Source organism: Lolium rigidum, chromosome 1 (genome assembly GCF_022539505.1).
Source record: "Lolium rigidum isolate FL_2022 chromosome 1, APGP_CSIRO_Lrig_0.1, whole genome shotgun sequence".
Taxonomy (NCBI): Eukaryota; Viridiplantae; Streptophyta; class Magnoliopsida; order Poales; family Poaceae; genus Lolium; species Lolium rigidum.
The window spans coordinates 288,787,843-288,804,376 of record NC_061508.1 but is presented as its reverse complement, the minus strand read 5'-3'; the positions used below and the strand labels follow the sequence as shown (position 1 = coordinate 288,804,376).

Here is a 16,534-nt window from a genome sequence, read left to right as displayed (position 1 = left end):
CCCCGAACCGCTGAGGGCCGAGTGAACAGAGCCGAGCGAGCGCTCACGTTCCGGCCCAAACTCCTGACACAGGTTCCCACGAGCGGTCAGTGGCTGGATCGACATCGGCGGCGACTGATTCAAGGCGGCACCGGTCGTATCGGCACTAGGGCGGCCGAATCGAGGCGGAGAGGGCTGGATCAGCACCGGCTTTGGCCAAATCGAGGCGGGGGGCAAACGACACCTCACGCTCTAGTGTCGTTCTCCAAAAAGTTCTTTGTCATGCCTTTAAAAACATATTTAATATGAGAACCAATTTGTGGTTACATGATTAACCCTCAACTCATCAGAGTTCAAACACTATGTTTGACACTTTAGCGTCTAATAAAGACGAAATATTTTCGGTGGGAGGTAATGTTTCCGTGGACCGGTGACTACGGGAAGAGAGCAGGCTGACCACGAACAAGAGGAACCATCCATCCACGAGACCTAGTCCCCTACACGCCGCCTAAAGCTCCAAACACAAATCTGATTCATGGGTGTTTCCGTGCCGTTCAATTCGTTTCATACTTGGGGAATGCGTACAAATTGCTGAAAAAGGCATCTCCAGCTGAACCGTCGCCACAGCATCTAACCGACGAGCTCCCTTCCATATGGTTTCTTGTCCTCATCCTTGGGTTTAACAAGCGGCATCCAGACGTATGATCCCCAAGACAAGACCCCGCCAACGAACATTCCAAATATATATCGGCCACTTCTTCTTGACTAGGTAATTCATCCGGTTCGGTCCACACATCAGCTCCTGTTTTCTTCTTCCCAATTGTGTGTTGCCGTCGAACGATCGAAGAATGGAGGTGGAGAACCGGTACGTCGCCATCAGGCACCACGTCGAGGGCTCCCCGTCGGTGGACGACTTCGAGGTGAAGTCTGCGACGGTGCGGTGGACGCCGGAGTCCGGCGAGGTCCTGGTGAAGAACATGTACCTGTCCATCGACCCCTACCAGCTCAACCGCATGAAGCGCCAGAGCGCGTCCCACCACTCCGTCGACGTCATCTTGCCCGGCGAGGTAAGTAACCACTCCTATCCTCCGGTACACAAGCAGTGATCTCTCGCTCACGTCCTTTTCTTCTGGCTGTGTCCGTGCAGAGGATCGGGTCGACCGGGGTCGGCGAGGTGGTGGCGTCGGCGTGCCCGGAGTACGAGGTGGGCGACGTGGTCGCCGGCGTGCTCGCGTGGGAGGAGTACACGCTCTTCCGGCCGTCCCCCGCGGTGCTCATGGTCAAGGTCGACGCCTCCTCCGGCTTCCCATTGTCCTACCAGGTCGGCGTGCTGGGGACGAGCGGGATGACGGCCTACGGCGGGCTCTTCGAGGTGGGCAAGCCGCAGAAGGGCGAGAAGGTGTTCGTGTCGGCGGCGTCGGGGTCCGTCGGCAGCCTCGTCGGCCAGTTCGCCAAGCTCGCCGGTTGCTACGTCGTCGGCTGCGCCGGCACCCAGGCCAAGGTGCCCACATGAGCTTCCCACGCAGAATTATACAGGAACTCTGAAACCTGCAACGTTTATGAATTTCTGACGAAAGAATTCGATTTCAGGTGGACATGCTGAAGGACAAGCTGGGGTTCGACGACGCCTTCAACTACAAAGACGAGCCTGACCTCAAATCCGCGCTGAAGAAGTGAGTGTCCTATCCCCCAAAACTTGACAAAATCACACGTCGTTCCTGATAACTAAAATGTGCCTTTGAAATCCGACAGGTACTTCCCCGACGGGATCGACATCTACTTTGAAAACGTCGGCGGCGAGATGCTGAACGCCGCGCTGGCCAACATGAACACGTACGGCCGGGTGGCCGTCTGCGGGGTCATCGCCGAGTACACCGACCCAGGGAAGCGCGCCTCGCCGGACTTCCTGGAGATCATCTACAAGCGCATCACCCTCAGAGGCTTCTTCGCCTACGATTTCATGGCCAAGTTCCACGAGTTCATGGGGACAATCGGCGGCTGGATCCGCGAGGGCAAGGTCCAGGCCGTTGAGGACATATCTGAGGGGCTGGAGAGCGTTCCCTCGGCGTTCGTCGCGCTGTACCGCGGCCAAAATGTTGGCAAGACGCTCGTTAAGCTAGCATAGAAACAAGCTAGGGTACTTCCAAGTTGTCCATTGTAACTCTGCACTCTGGAGAGTGAGATGTAAGTTGTTTCGTTGAGCTGAAAGTATGCATACAGGACGTTGCTGAAACTATTTGTGTTTCGTTGAGCTGAATGTCCTAACTGAAATGACGTTGCTGCCATATGCCCAATCAAGTACAGGATATAGTTCCAACTTGCAGGTTTAGAAATACACCATATCAAACCAGACAGAGACAGATATAAATTCAGCAAACCTATATTAGCACTGCACCTGTTTGATACCAGGCAAGACAGGTCTGCTACTTCGACACACAGTTTAATAAGAATGTCTGATATCTGACACACAGTTTAACAAGCATGTCTGATACTTGACACCCACTTTTACCAAAGGGAGGAAAGCTTTGCAAATGATTTGGTATAATCAGCAGTGGGAGAAGAAAAACAAATCAAAGAATACATATACGCAGACAAAATGTACCAGTTTGCCCCGAGGAATCCACAATTAATACAACGGAATCTCATGTGCAGATAGCTCGTAAACAGATCGGATCCCGTGGTTTCTAAGCAAAGAATGGACCAACCTTGGGACTACCTGCAGCGCTGAGGAACCGAAGATTCCAATATTATTAATGGTTGGGCTGATATAATCTTCTAACATAACCTAATGAGCTATTAGTGATGTATATAATCTCTGACTGCTACGGCCGTGGTCTCCTGCTGTACGGTAACTCAACTCAAGCGGTTGTCTATAAGAACATCTTCTATCAGACCATTCCAATGCTGATTTGACGCTATGTTCTGCTTCCTCAGCTAGTAGAATGACTAGCTAATGGCTCCAGCGCCAAATTTTGAACAAGTAACCTACCCCAGAATCATCGAGTTTCATACGCAATGCTTGTCATCGAAGCCTTCCTGGGTGAGCAAGCCTGTGACGAGTTTCTTTAGCCTGTGCGCACCAGGCCCTGGGCGGAGATCTTCTACACGCTCGACAGCGAAGTGTTTCCCTTTCACTGTTGTATTCAACAGATCCAACCATCCGCCAGGCACAAATCCATCAGGTTGACGGCCCAAAATTTCCTGATCAATCTTGTCTAGGACAGGATCTTCTCTTCCAAACTTCCTTGCAAAGGGAGCATTGCTGTTAAGCATACCGTCAAAGTCGTTGAGGGTGAGGTAATGAGGATGTTGCTTTGGTGGGTTATCCCAAGAAATGAAATGTAGATCATGGTTGACGGTGGTGTTGCGGAACTCTGGGACATTGCAGATGACTGTGTGGAAGTAACCCTCTGGCGAAGAGAGAAAATTGGCATAATACATCAGGACCGTCCTTGGTAGATTGTCCCATCCCCAGATGCAGTATTCAATAAAATGATGAGTAAGCATCATCCATGCTGAGCCTGAAAGAATATACATGAAGAAAAACACGTGTTCACATTACTCAGGCTGGAAAGTATATAAAAATATGAATTCCAATGTAAGAAAATGAAATTGCACAATAAATTATTATTAGTCGTGTGATGCTGGGATATGCTTCAACTAGCTTAGTCTGGGGGTCATAAGGAAGTAGATTTTGATTTTTCAACACCAAAGCAAAATGATCGAGACGATTTCAGGAATAAAGAGCAGCACCATAGCAATTGCCAAGTTGTCATGTACAACACAATGTAACAATAATAGTTAGACTTACGGCGTAGCAGATATTGGGGTATGGGCAAACACAATCTTAAGTCTTTTTATAAGCTACGGCTTGCAAAATGGGAGATCAACATGCCAAACTAGCAACAAAGATTCAAGATGAAGAAAAGCCAGAACGTCAACTTCACCAAACCAAGATGATAACTGCCGAAGATGATGGTGTGAACTGGAGACAGTGTATAAAATCTGAATAGAGGAAGATTAGGGTCTTCTATGAAATAGTAATATTTAGGAAATCTAGGATAAAAGGGACCTAATCTATTTGGAAGTCATATTGTGATGGCGAAGGCCTAATGGATAAACTATAGCTACACATTCATTCTACAAGGATGTCACTTATTTCACAATTAATAAATAAACTAAGAACCAAACTATTCTCTCATCTCATATGAACCTAATTCCCTCAACCACTACATCCCAGAGATCCCAGAGACTTTTCTTTGCATAGCTATGTATGTAGATTTATACACCACATAATTACTTAGATAATCCTATTGTTGATTATACAAAAACACATCAGTTTGGCCTACTGCCATTCAGTTTTGGGTGTCTTGCCTTTGTTCTCACCAAATTCTAGCTTCACACTTTTTTTACCCCTCAGTTTAGTTGAAGATCCATCACTGCTTCCTGGCTTTCTTCAGCACAGTGGCTATCCCGTTGTGAATCGAGGTTCACAAGTGATGCTTGGAGTGCTATCAACCAATCCAAAGGTGTGTTATTACTGATGCTTATTCTTACAAAGATCCTCTGCTGGTGATTCAAAAGCAGCCAAAAGTACATATTATCCATTCTCTACACATTTTTTTCGAGCCATGAACAGAACGGTAATTTTTTCAGTAATCCAAGTAATCAATGGAACTTATCATCTTCCAGCGAGAGGAAGCAAGCCAAAGTGCAGTGCACAGTTTTGATGTATGTGTCTTAATAGTACTAAATGGAAGGGATTTATCGCAGCGAAAGGACATTTAAATGTTTAGACAACTTTCATTTAATTTGATTACTAAAAGAACTAAATGATCTGAAATGATCAGTCTGTTCATGATGCTGCTTACTGAATAGGAAACAAATAAACCATCACTCATGTCCTCTTTAAATCAAGTTGATCTATCTCGATAAGGATACTCTAAATGTGTTTGTTGGTTTCCATACAGCAGATTTTGTAAACTAGAGAACTAGAAAATAGCATTGCATGGTAGGCTTGGAGAATTACACTCTGCAATAAAGCTATTCAGGGTCATCTCAACTGCTAGTTTTCTAAAATTCTAAGTATATTTTTGTTTTCTGGTGAATGGACTGGTGTGACATCTGTTTCCGTACTAATTACTAATCATTTGTTGACACGTCCCCAGAAGATAGGTACTAGTGTTTAGTAGCATTAACTGATGTCAGTGGCAGACCTACAGGGTATGCCACATATGCCACGGTATACCCTGCAGGCGAGCCATGCTACCACATAGTAGGGAAAAACAAGAGGCCTGATGGATAGCAAAAGTGCTCAGTTTGATCCGGTCTGCAGCCCAGGCTAGTAGAAAAAATGGGCAAAACCTGATCGATTGGAGATTGCGAAGTGCAAACCGGTCAACTTGATCCTCTATGTCATATCTACTGATGCAAAACCAAACGCTAGCGTGCCCAGCGACTATGCCGCTACCACGCCATCACCCCCGATCGGGACAACGGTCTGCGCAACTAGACGCCACTGAACGCCACAACACCTCATGGTTAAAGGCCACCGGCAGCCAAAGACCAGGAGACCAAGGTAATTGATGCCGGTGCGCCGCATCTGCTCGGCACGGTAATTATCCAAATAGCCGGTTTTCTACTTTTAGTCTAGGATCAAATATATCACATGGGATAAATAGTTAAATACAAATCAATTGTGCACATATATTTTATGATTGACCATATTATTTATTTCTGTGAAGAGATTGTATCATCTATGACTACGAACTAAGATTCTAACATCGCATGTCAGTTTCATTACACACGTCGTGTACATACCACCAATAGTTGAACTTTGAACTTTTTTTTAGTTATTCAGTTACGAAAAGAAGTGGTGGTATTGCATGATCCCTTTTTCAGAAACATGCATCAAAGAAGGCTGGCGCTGCTTCAAATCCTTCTCCAGTTGAAATTGTGGCGCAAGATCACACTCAGATGCAAGAGAGAATAATTGAAAGCTTCTTATATGCATATTTCCAACTGTTGGTATGGTGTTTGAACTATTTATATGGTAGTTTATGCAATTTTCCATCTTAATCTTTCTATTACGTTCTATATATTATTGCTTCAGTAGCATATTAGAACGATAATTTTACTACTATTTACTGAATTGGTCAATGAACTTTACCAAAATGGCCGACAATTCTTTTCGTGTAGCATACCCATTGGCAGAATCCTAGGTCTGCCACTGACTAATGGAACATTACACTAGTAGAACTAATTTTTCAACTTGGCAGTTGACAGCTCAATAGTCAAGCAGAGAACAGCATCTATCATATTAGTATTAGTATCATTCTCAACAAAAAGAGTAAGTGTTGAGACAAAGACATAAAATAAAGGTGTTCCTTTTGCATGTCTTTCAAGCATATTCAACAAAGACCAAACAGAGAAAGCAATGAATCATAGTCGAACATGTACCCAGGAAGAACTAGTAATGATAATTAAATAAAACAAGAATGTGAATGCACACTGTCAATTAAAGTTGGGGTTTACATGAGTGGGGCAAGTGAAGAAAAACTAAGAACACGAGCATTATATAGCTCATAACATTGCAATAGGGAGGGAGGACGAAGCATTTACCAGTGAAGAGCTTAAATGCAGTTGGCACGCTCCTTTTCTCCGTAATCCAGAAAACATCAGACTTGTGCAGGCTGTATAGCCCTGGGTCGACGATCACGGGCTTTGCCCTCTGATACCTGCAGAGACACATTTAGCCAGTGCCCAACTTGCATGAACAAATAACAGGACTTTGAGGCAATAAATATTCCATGCTTACTCCTTCCATCCGATGTCGCTGGTGTGCTCGATGAAGTTGAGCTCCCTTGGCAAGGAAGAGAGCGTGTACAATAGATCTGCAACAAATGGAAAAGAAGTCAGACAAATAGAGGGCCATGTTTATTTTATCTAAGAGTAATAACTTCCTAAAGCGTCTGCTTCCTCAAAGACAAATCCTAATAAATAATCCCAGTGAGCCAGTAGGCATAGGTCAGCATCGCAGAAGAAAAGAAACACGAGCCCACGGCAGATGCCGGATTTGGAACGACCCGCTTTATCGCCATGAACAAGTACCAGAACAATCAAATACGGGAGTAGACGGAATCACGGAAAGAGGAAAGGTGAAGCAAGATTTGGGCGGCCAGGGGAGCAGAGCAGTCCGTAGTAGAAGCATCCATAAAGAGAAAGAAATGCCCCTAAGATGTGGCTCCCCCAAATACGACCTAGAACGAGCAAGCAATCAATCCAACCGAATCCCAAATCCAGTTGGAGAAAGAAAGAAACTTGCGTATTAATAACAAGGAGTAAATTAAAGCAACTAGGCATCGGAAACGTATAAAAATCGTATCTTTCGCCGCCGAAGCACCGCTTCCAATTTGAAAATCGCAGCCCTGTTGCTGGTGGCCTCGAGCGAGGGGCGACCTGGATTCGATTCCGCCCGAATCGGCGCCAGAGATCGGCCCGCGGAATTCGGATCGGGGGTCTCTCGTCGCACGATCGAATCGCGCGCGGAATTTGTGGGGCGGGGGCGGGGAGGAGGAGCAGATCGCATCTGCTTTGGCGCTTACCGTCCTGGGAGACGAGCGGGTAGTCGGAGGCGGAGAGGTTGATGAACCAGTCCCAGTCGCCGGCGCCGTCGCGGAGGAGGATGGCGGCGGCGTGGAGGGTGTTGGCGACCATGGTGGGGCCGCGGTAGGTGACGAGGTTGGCGCGGGTGACGACCCTGACGTTCCTGAACCGGGCGTAGACGGGGTCGGCGCGGAGCGCCGCGGCGAGCTCGGCGCGCTCCCGCGCCGGCGCCTCGAGGTCGAGGTGCACGACGTAGCGGTTGGCCGGGTGGTAGAGGGCCCGGAGCGTCCGGCGCAGCGCGACCCCGTCGCCGGCGGAGCCCGACACGAGGTAGGCGATCCGCGGCACGGCGCGGGGCGGGCGGGCCGCGGAGGCGGCCTGGTGGTGCTGCCGCAGCTTGGCCTCCACGAAGAGCGGCTCCGCGGCGGATGCGGACGGGAGCGGGGAGAAGGAGAGGAGCAGCGCCCGCGAGGAGGAGAAGAAGAGGGAGGCGGAGATGAGGAGGGAGGAGAGCAGGACGGAGGCGAGAAGCGGTGCCGCCCAGCGACGGTGGCTGTGGTGGGTTGCCGATGCCGGGCCCGGCGACGGCGGCTTCGGCTCCATCATCGCCGGGCGGGCGGGCGGCGAGCGGGGATCGCGATCGGTCGCCGGCGGCGGGCGGCGGTGCGGGGATTAAATGTGGGCGACGACGGTTGGTGCTGGCGTGTCGTGGAGGGGTGTGGTGGTGGTGAGGCTACCGCACTCCAGGGAGGGGCTCGCGAGTCACGAGACAGGAAGAGGGGAAGCGCAAATCTTTCAAGAAAACCATCGGGTTGGTGCTTGGGTTTGGCCAATGCGCACCGCGGGACGGACGGACAGTGTGGAGTGAGGTGTTGGGTTTCGAATTCTGGGTGGTGGTGATGGATGCCGATCTGCCACGAACTTTCTTTTCTTTTGGAATCGATCCTGGACAAGTCAAGTCGACGAGGATTGGTTTGTTGTGGTTTCAGGATCGCTGGCTGGGTCTTCTACTACTACACCGTAGTCGGTAGACCAGCTGAAGTATACTTCATTTTTTCTGGGAACAATTAATTCCCCAATTAATTTGGACTGAAGAAGACAAATATGGAGATAACGATGTGTACGGTAGAGCGATGTTAAGTTGAATTAATACCACTGCTCAGATGGGGACCGACAGTTACGACTTAGCTTGGGGGGCAATTAGTTGAGACAGTAGACAAACATGGAGAAGATGACATGTATAACTGAGATGATGTGAGATGAGAGTTAATGTTACTCTTGGATGGCAATTGATTATTTTGACACAAATATAGTAGGGGAAAAGCCCTACTGTGTTTGGATGACAATTGATGGTTATTTTAGGCCAAAGAGCAAATAAGGATAGATGACACGACGAATTAAAATTTACCTTTACCTTAATAATTATGCTCCTCATGTTAGAACAAGTTTCTTCCCGCCATATCCTGCTTCGGTGGTGCATCCAACATCAATGGAGGAAGCGTGGAGTTGTGTGTCCGACGGATCTTCTGGGATCTCATCACTTTTCTTCTTTGATGCCGTTACAAGTCAGACTATTACGATCTATATTGTTCTCATCTTTCGCAATGGTTATTGCTTGCTGAACGACGATATCCATAGGATCTGCTTGGGTAGGGCATTGTAATCCTTTGTATTTTCTATTCATTTTTTATTTACTACCCTATAAATTAAAGGACGCTTAAGAAATTCACAACATTTACATGACAACTATAGCATGCACCCGATCCGCATAGAAAAGTGTTGCTTGTTGATTGTAATGTCCCAGGTTTAGAGACGATCGAGGGGTAGATTTTAGAAAGGGATGTGCATTGCATTGTAAATTCTGGGGAAATTTCGCGCTTTTAAACAAAAACTGCATCAAAGGGGGACAAGTTTCTCTCTCGACACCCTACAGGGTTAGGGTTGCGAGAGTGCGAAAAACTTGCATCTCACTTAACTAGTTTAGGATTTTGAGAAGAGAGGGGAGAGATTGCATCAAACTTAAGTTGCATGATTGAATTCAAATTTAAGTTGCATGATTGAATTCAACCCAAAGTTGAATTTGAGTTTCAAATTCAAGCATTAAATAAATACCCTATATTTCAATTGTGAGGAAATTCCTTAAGTAAATAATAATAATACACATAATGAAATATACAAATAATAAATAAAGCTCATTAGAGAAAACCTTGAGCTTTATTGATTAACACACAATATACATTGTCTTTACATTATTCACAAATGAAATAAAGGAATATTACAACATATTACAAGAATTGGACAAAAAATAGAAAAAGAAAAGAAAAGGAAATTACAATTTAATGATCTATCCTAAAACTACAAGCTAAACTTCATTTAGTCTCGTGCTTGATGATCTTCATGATCATTGGATCATCACCTTGAACCCTGCACACAAATTCAACAAAAACAAGTTATGCCATAGCCACTTGGCAGGTTAAACATCAAATAGAATTGGAGAGGATATGACCAAAGCTGCCGAGCTGGTCCATTCTCAGCCAAGACACAAGCCAGATACCAAGCATTTGCACACACACACACAGCTAGACTGCTCACAAAGCAGTGTGCATGCAGCACAACACACACACACAGGTCTGTGTGTCACCAAAAGAGGCCAGGCCTTGTTGTCGACCAGGAGATCAACACAAGGTTCATATAAAACCTTTTCCACCGCCAGAACCAGCAGTTCATCGACAGACCAGCAGCTGGGTAAGTTCACCAGAACATAAGAACACAAGAACAGGTTGAACAGCCACTGCTGTTCAACAAATCTTCACAACCACAGAACTGAATCAAGCACCATGATATGCGTAGATGCACACGTCCGTTGGGAACCCCAAGTGGAAGGTATGATGCGTATAGAAGCAAGTTTCCCTCAGTATGAAACCAAGGTTTAATCGAACCAGTAGGAGCCAAGAAGCACGTTGAAGGTTGATGGTCGCGAAATGTGATGCGGCGCAACACCAGGGATTCCGGCGCCAACGCGGAACCTCGCACAACACAATCCAAGTACTTTGCCCCAACGAAACAGGTGAGGTTGTCAATCTCACCGGCTTGCTGTAACAAAGGATTAAACGTATCGAGTGGAAGATGTTTGCAAAGAAAACAAGTAAACACAATTGCAGTAGATTGTATGCTATGTAAAGAATAGGACCGGGGTCCACAGTTCACTAGAGGTGTCTCTCCCATAAGATAAAGCATGTTGGGTGAACAAATTACAGTCGGGCAATTGACAAATAGAGAAAGGCATAACAATGCATATACATGATATGATAAATATAGTGAGATTTAATTGGGCATTACGACAAAGTACATAGACCGCCATCCAACCGCATCTATGCCTAAAAAGTCCACCTTCAGAGTTATCATCCGAACCCCCTCCGATATTAAGTTGCAAAGCAACGGACAATTGCATTAAGTATGGTGCGTAATGTAATCAACAACTACATCCTTAGACATAGCATCAATGTTTTATCCCTAGTGGCAACAACACATCCACAACCTTAGAACTTTCTCGTCACTGTCCCGCATTCAATGGAGGCATGAACCCACTATCGAGCATAAATACTCCCTCTTGGAGTTAAGAGTAAAAACTTGGCCGAGCCTCTACTAGTAACGGAGAGCATGCAAGATCATAAACAACACATGAACAATAGATTGATAATCACCATAATCATAGTACTCTCTATCCATCGGATCCCGACAAACACAACATATAGAATTACATATAGATGATCTTGATCATGTTAGGCAGCTCACAAGATCTAACAATGAAGCACAACAAGGAGAAGACGACCATCTAGCTACCGCTATGGACCCATGGTCCAGGGGTGGACTACTCACTCATCACTCCGGAGGCGACCATGGCGGTGTAGAGTCCTCCGGGAGATGAATCCCCTCTCCGGCAGGTGCCGGAGGCGATCTCCGGAATCCCCCGAGATGGGATTCGCGGCGGCGGCGTCTCCGTAAGGTTTTCCGTATCGTGGCTCTCGGTATCGGGGGTTTCGCGACGGAAGCTTTAAGTAGGCGGAGGGTCAACGCGAGGGGCCACACGAGGGGCCCAGGGGGTAGGTCGGCGCGGCCAGGGCCTGGGCCGCGCCGGCCTCCCTCCTGGCCGCCTCGTGGCCCCACTTCGTTAGGTCTTCGGTCTTCCGGAAGCTTCGTGCAAAAATAGGACCCCGGGCGAAAGTTTCGTCCAATTCCGAGAATATTTCTTTACTAGGATTTCTGAAACCAAAAACAGCAGTAAAACAAAGAATCGGCTCTTCGGCATCTTGTTAATAGGTTAGTTCCGTAAAATGCATAAATATGGCATATAATGTGCATAAAACATGTAGGTATCATCAATAAAGTAGCATGGAACATAAGAAATTATCGATACGTTGGAGACGTATCAAGCATCCCCAAGCTTAGTTCCGCTTCGTCCCGAGCAGTAAAACGATAACAAAGATAATTTCTGAAGTGACATGCCATCATAATCTTGATCATACTATTTGTAAACATATGTAATGAATGCAGCGATCAAAGCAAAGGTAATGACATGAGTAAACAAGTGAATCATATGACAAAGACTTTTCATGAATAGTATTTCAAGACAAGCGTCAATAAGTCTTGCATAAGAGTTAACTCATAAAGCAATAAATCAAAGTAAAGGTGTTGAAGCAACACATAGGAAGATTAAGTTTCAGCGGTTGCTTTCAACTTATAACATGTATATCTCATGGATATTGTCAACATAAAGTAATATAACAAGTGCAATATGCAAGTATGTAGGAATCAATGCACAGCTCACACAAGTGTTTGCTTCTTAGGTGGAAGGAGATAGGTAAACTGACTCAACAATAAAAGTAAAAGAATGGTCCTTCAAGAGGAAAGCATCGATTGCTGTATTTGTGCTAGAGCTTTTATTTTGAAAACATGAAACAATTTTGTCAACGGTAGTAATAAAGCATATGAGTTATGAAAATTATATCTTACAAGTTGCAAGCCTCATGCATAGTATACTAATAGTGCCCGCACCTCGTCCTACTTAACTTGGACTACCGGATCTTCGCATGCCATGTTTCAACCAAGTGTCACAAAGGGGTACCTCCATGCCGCCTGTACAAAGGTCTAAGGAGAATGCTCGCATTTCGGATTTCTCGCTTTTGATTATTCTCAACTTAGACATCCATACCGGGACAACATGGACAACATGATAATGGACTCCTCTTAAATGCATAAGCATGTAGCAATGATTATTGTTCTCATATGAGATTGAGGATATATGTCCAAAACTGAAACTTCCACCATGGTTCATGGCTTTAGTTAGCGGCCCAATGTTCTTCTCTAACAATTTTGCATGCTCCAACCACTAAAATGATAGACCTTCGGACAAGACGGACATGCATAGCAACTCACATGATATTCAACAATAGTTGATGGCGTTCCCCGTAAGCATGGTTATCGCACAACAAGCAACTTAATAAAATATAAAGTGCATAAGTACATATTCAATACTACGATAGTTTTTAAGGCTATTTTGTCCCATGAGCTATGTATTGCAAAGGTGAATGATGGAATTTTAAAGGTAGCACTCAAGCAATTTACTTTGGGATGGCGGAGAAATACCATGTAGTAGGTAGGTATGGTGGACACAAATGGCATAGTAGTTGGCTCAAGGATTTTGGATGCATGAGAAGTATTCCCTCTCGATACAAGGTTTAGGCTAGCAAGGTTATTTGAAGCAAACTCAAGGATGAACAAGTGCAGCAAGACTCACATAAAAGACATATTGTAAACATTATAAGACTCTACACTGTCTTCCTTGTTGTTCAAAACTCAATACTAGATATTATCTAGACCTTAGAGAAACCAAATATGCAAATCAAATTTTAGCAAGCTCTATGTATTTCTTCATTAATGGGTGCAAAGTATATGATGCAAGAGCTTAAACATGAGCACAACAATTACCAAGTATCACATTATCCAAGACATTTTAGAATTACTACATGTAGCATTTTCCAATTCCAACCATATAACAATTTAACGAAGAAGAAACTTCGCCTTGAACATTATGAGTAAAGCCTAAGGACACATGTGTCCATATGCAACAGCGGAGCGTGTCTCTCTCCCACAAAGTGAATGCTAGGATCCATCTTATTCAAACAAAACAAAAACAAAAACAAACCGACGCTCCAAGTAAAGAACACAAGATGTGATCGAATAAAAATATAGTTTCGTGGGAGGAACCCGATGATGTTGTCGATGAAGAAGGGGATGCCTTGGGCATCCCCAAGCTTAGACGCTTGAGTCTTCTTAAAATATGCAGGGGTGAACCACGGGGGCATCCCCAAGCTTAGAGCTTTCACTCCTCTTGATCATAGTATATCATTCTCCTCTCTTGACCCTTGAAAACTTCCTTCACACCAAACTTCAAGCAAACTCATTAGAGGGTTAGTGCACGATTAATAATTCACACATTCAGAGGTGACACAATCATTATTTTCACTTCTGGACATTGCATAATGCTACTGGACATTAGTGGATCAAAGAAATAAATCCAACATAGCAAAAGAGGCAATGCGAAATAAAAGGCAGAATCTGTCAAAAACAGAACAGTCCGTAAAGACGAATTTAGAAATGGCACCAGACTTGCTCAAATGGAAAAACTCAAAACTAATGAAAGTTGCGTACATATCTGAGGATCACGCTCGTAAATTGGCAGATTTTTTCGAATTTTCTACAGGGAACTGTGCCCAGATTCGTGACAGACAGCAATGCTGTTTCTGCGCAGCGATCCCAAATATAATATCAACTTTGGCATAGAAACTTTACTTGGCACAAAAACATGATAAGGAGAGGTTGCTACAGTAGTAAACAACTTCCAAGACTCAACAAAACAAAAAATTGCTGTAGGTAAAAACATGGGTTGTCTCCCATAAGCGCTTTTTTTAACGCCTTTCAGCTAGGCGCAGAAAGTGCAAATCAAGTAACATCGAGAGTAGAAGCATCAACATCATAGCTTGTTCTAATAATAGAATCAAAAGGCAACTTCATTCTCTTTCTAGGGAAGTGTTCCATACCTTTCTTGAGAGGAAATTGATATTTAATATTACCTTCCCTCATATCAATAACAAGCACCAACAGCTCGAAGAAAAGGTCTTCCCAACACAATAGGACAAGATGCATTGCATTCGATATCCAAGACAACAAAATCAACGGGGACAAGGTTATTGTTAACCGTAATATGCACATTATCAATCCTCCCCAAAGGTTTCTTTTTAACATTATCGGCAAGATTAACATCCAAATAACAATTCTTCAATGGTGGCAAGTCAAGCATATCATAAATCTTTTTAGGCATAACGTAAATACTTGCACCAAGATCACATAAAGCATTACATTCAAAGTCATTGAATTTCATTTTAATGATGGGCTCCCAACCATCTTCTAACTTTCTAGGAATAGAAGTTTCAAGTTTTAGTTTCTCTTCTCTAGCTTTTATGAGAGCATTTGTAATATGTTTTGTAAAGGCTAAATTTATAGCACTAGCATTAGGACTTTTAGCAAGTTTTTGTAAGAACTTTATAACTTCAGAGATGTGGCAATCATCAAAATCTAAATCATTATGAGCTACAGCAATGGGATCATTGTTCCCAAGGTTGGAAAAAATTTCAGCAGTTTTATCACAAGCAGTTTCAAGCAGTTTTAGCAATTTCAGGCAGTTTTGTACGCTTTGCACTAGGAGTAGAAACATTGCCAACACCAATTATTTTACCATTGATAGTAGGAGGTGCAGCAACATGTGAAGAATTAGCATTACTAGTGGTGGTAATAGTCCAAACTTTAGCTACATTATTCTCTTTAGCTAGTTTTTCATTTTCTTCTCTATCCCACCTAGCACGCAGATTCAGCCATTAATCTTATATTCTCATTAATTCTAACTTGGATGGCATTTGCTGTAGTAGTAATCTTATTATCAATATCATTATTAGGCATAACTTTCAATTTTAAAAGATTAACATCGGAGGCAAGTCTATCAACTCTAGAAGCAATAGTATCAATTTTATCAAGCTTTTCCTCAACATGATTTGTTAAAAGCAGTTTGTGTACTAATAAATTCTTTAAGCATGGCTTCAAGACCAGAGGGTACACTCCTATTATTATTGTAAGAATTCCCATAAGAATTACCATAACCATTACCATTAGCGAAGGATATGGCCTATAGTTATTACCGTAGTTGTTCCTATAAGCATTGTTGTTGAAATTATTATTTTTAATGAAATTCACATCAACATTTTCTTCTTGAGCAACCAATGAAGCTAAAGGAACATTATTAGGATCAACATTAGATCTACCATTCACAAGCATAGACATAATCACATCAATCTTATCATTCAAGGAAGAGGTTTCTTCAACAGAATTTACCTTCTTACCTTGTGGAGCTCTTTCCGTGTGCCATTCAGAGTAATTTATCATCATATCATCAAGAAGTTTTGTAGCCGCCCCCAATGTGATGGACATAAAGGTACCTCCAGCAGCTGAATCCAATAAATTCCGCGAAGAAAAATTTAGTCCCGCATAGAAGGTTTGGATAATCATCCAAGTAGTCGACTCCATGGGTTGGGCAATTCTTTACCAAAGTTTTCATTCTCTCCCATGCTTGAGCAACATGTTCAGTATCTAATTGTTTAAAATTCATTATGCTACTTCTCAAAGATATAATTTTAGCGGGAGGATAATATCTACCAATAAAAGCATCCTTGCATTTAGTCCATGAATCAATACTATTCTTAGGCAAAGATAGCAACCAATCTTTAGCTCTTCCTCTTAATGAGAAAGGAAACACTTTCAATTTAATAATATCACCATCTACATCTTTATACTTTTGCATTTCACAAAGTTCAACAAAATTATTGAGATGGGCAGCAAG

The 16,534-nt window shown here is 44.0% G+C and overlaps 2 protein-coding genes across 2 annotated transcripts; one reads left to right on the top strand and one right to left on the bottom strand.

The window, feature by feature from the left end:
• Nucleotides 1-595: 595 nt before the first annotated feature.
• On the top strand, nucleotides 596-2,230 carry LOC124683879 (2-alkenal reductase (NADP(+)-dependent)-like). The gene is made up of 4 exons (XM_047218308.1): nucleotides 596-1,046; nucleotides 1,127-1,480; nucleotides 1,570-1,652; nucleotides 1,732-2,230. Exons 1-4 carry the CDS (start codon nucleotides 828-830, stop codon nucleotides 2,102-2,104), a joined length of 1,029 nt encoding a protein of 342 aa, XP_047074264.1. The 5' UTR covers nucleotides 596-827; the 3' UTR covers nucleotides 2,105-2,230.
• A 562-nt stretch (nucleotides 2,231-2,792) lies between these two features.
• Nucleotides 2,793-8,190, bottom strand: LOC124695619 (beta-glucuronosyltransferase GlcAT14A-like). The gene is made up of 4 exons (XM_047228449.1): nucleotides 7,584-8,190; nucleotides 6,797-6,872; nucleotides 6,601-6,716; nucleotides 2,793-3,500 (listed from the first exon to the last, which is right to left on the bottom strand). Exons 1-4 carry the CDS (start codon nucleotides 8,188-8,190, stop codon nucleotides 2,986-2,988), a joined length of 1,314 nt encoding a protein of 437 aa, XP_047084405.1. The 3' UTR covers nucleotides 2,793-2,985.
• Between the last annotated feature and the right edge of the window lie 8,344 nt (nucleotides 8,191-16,534).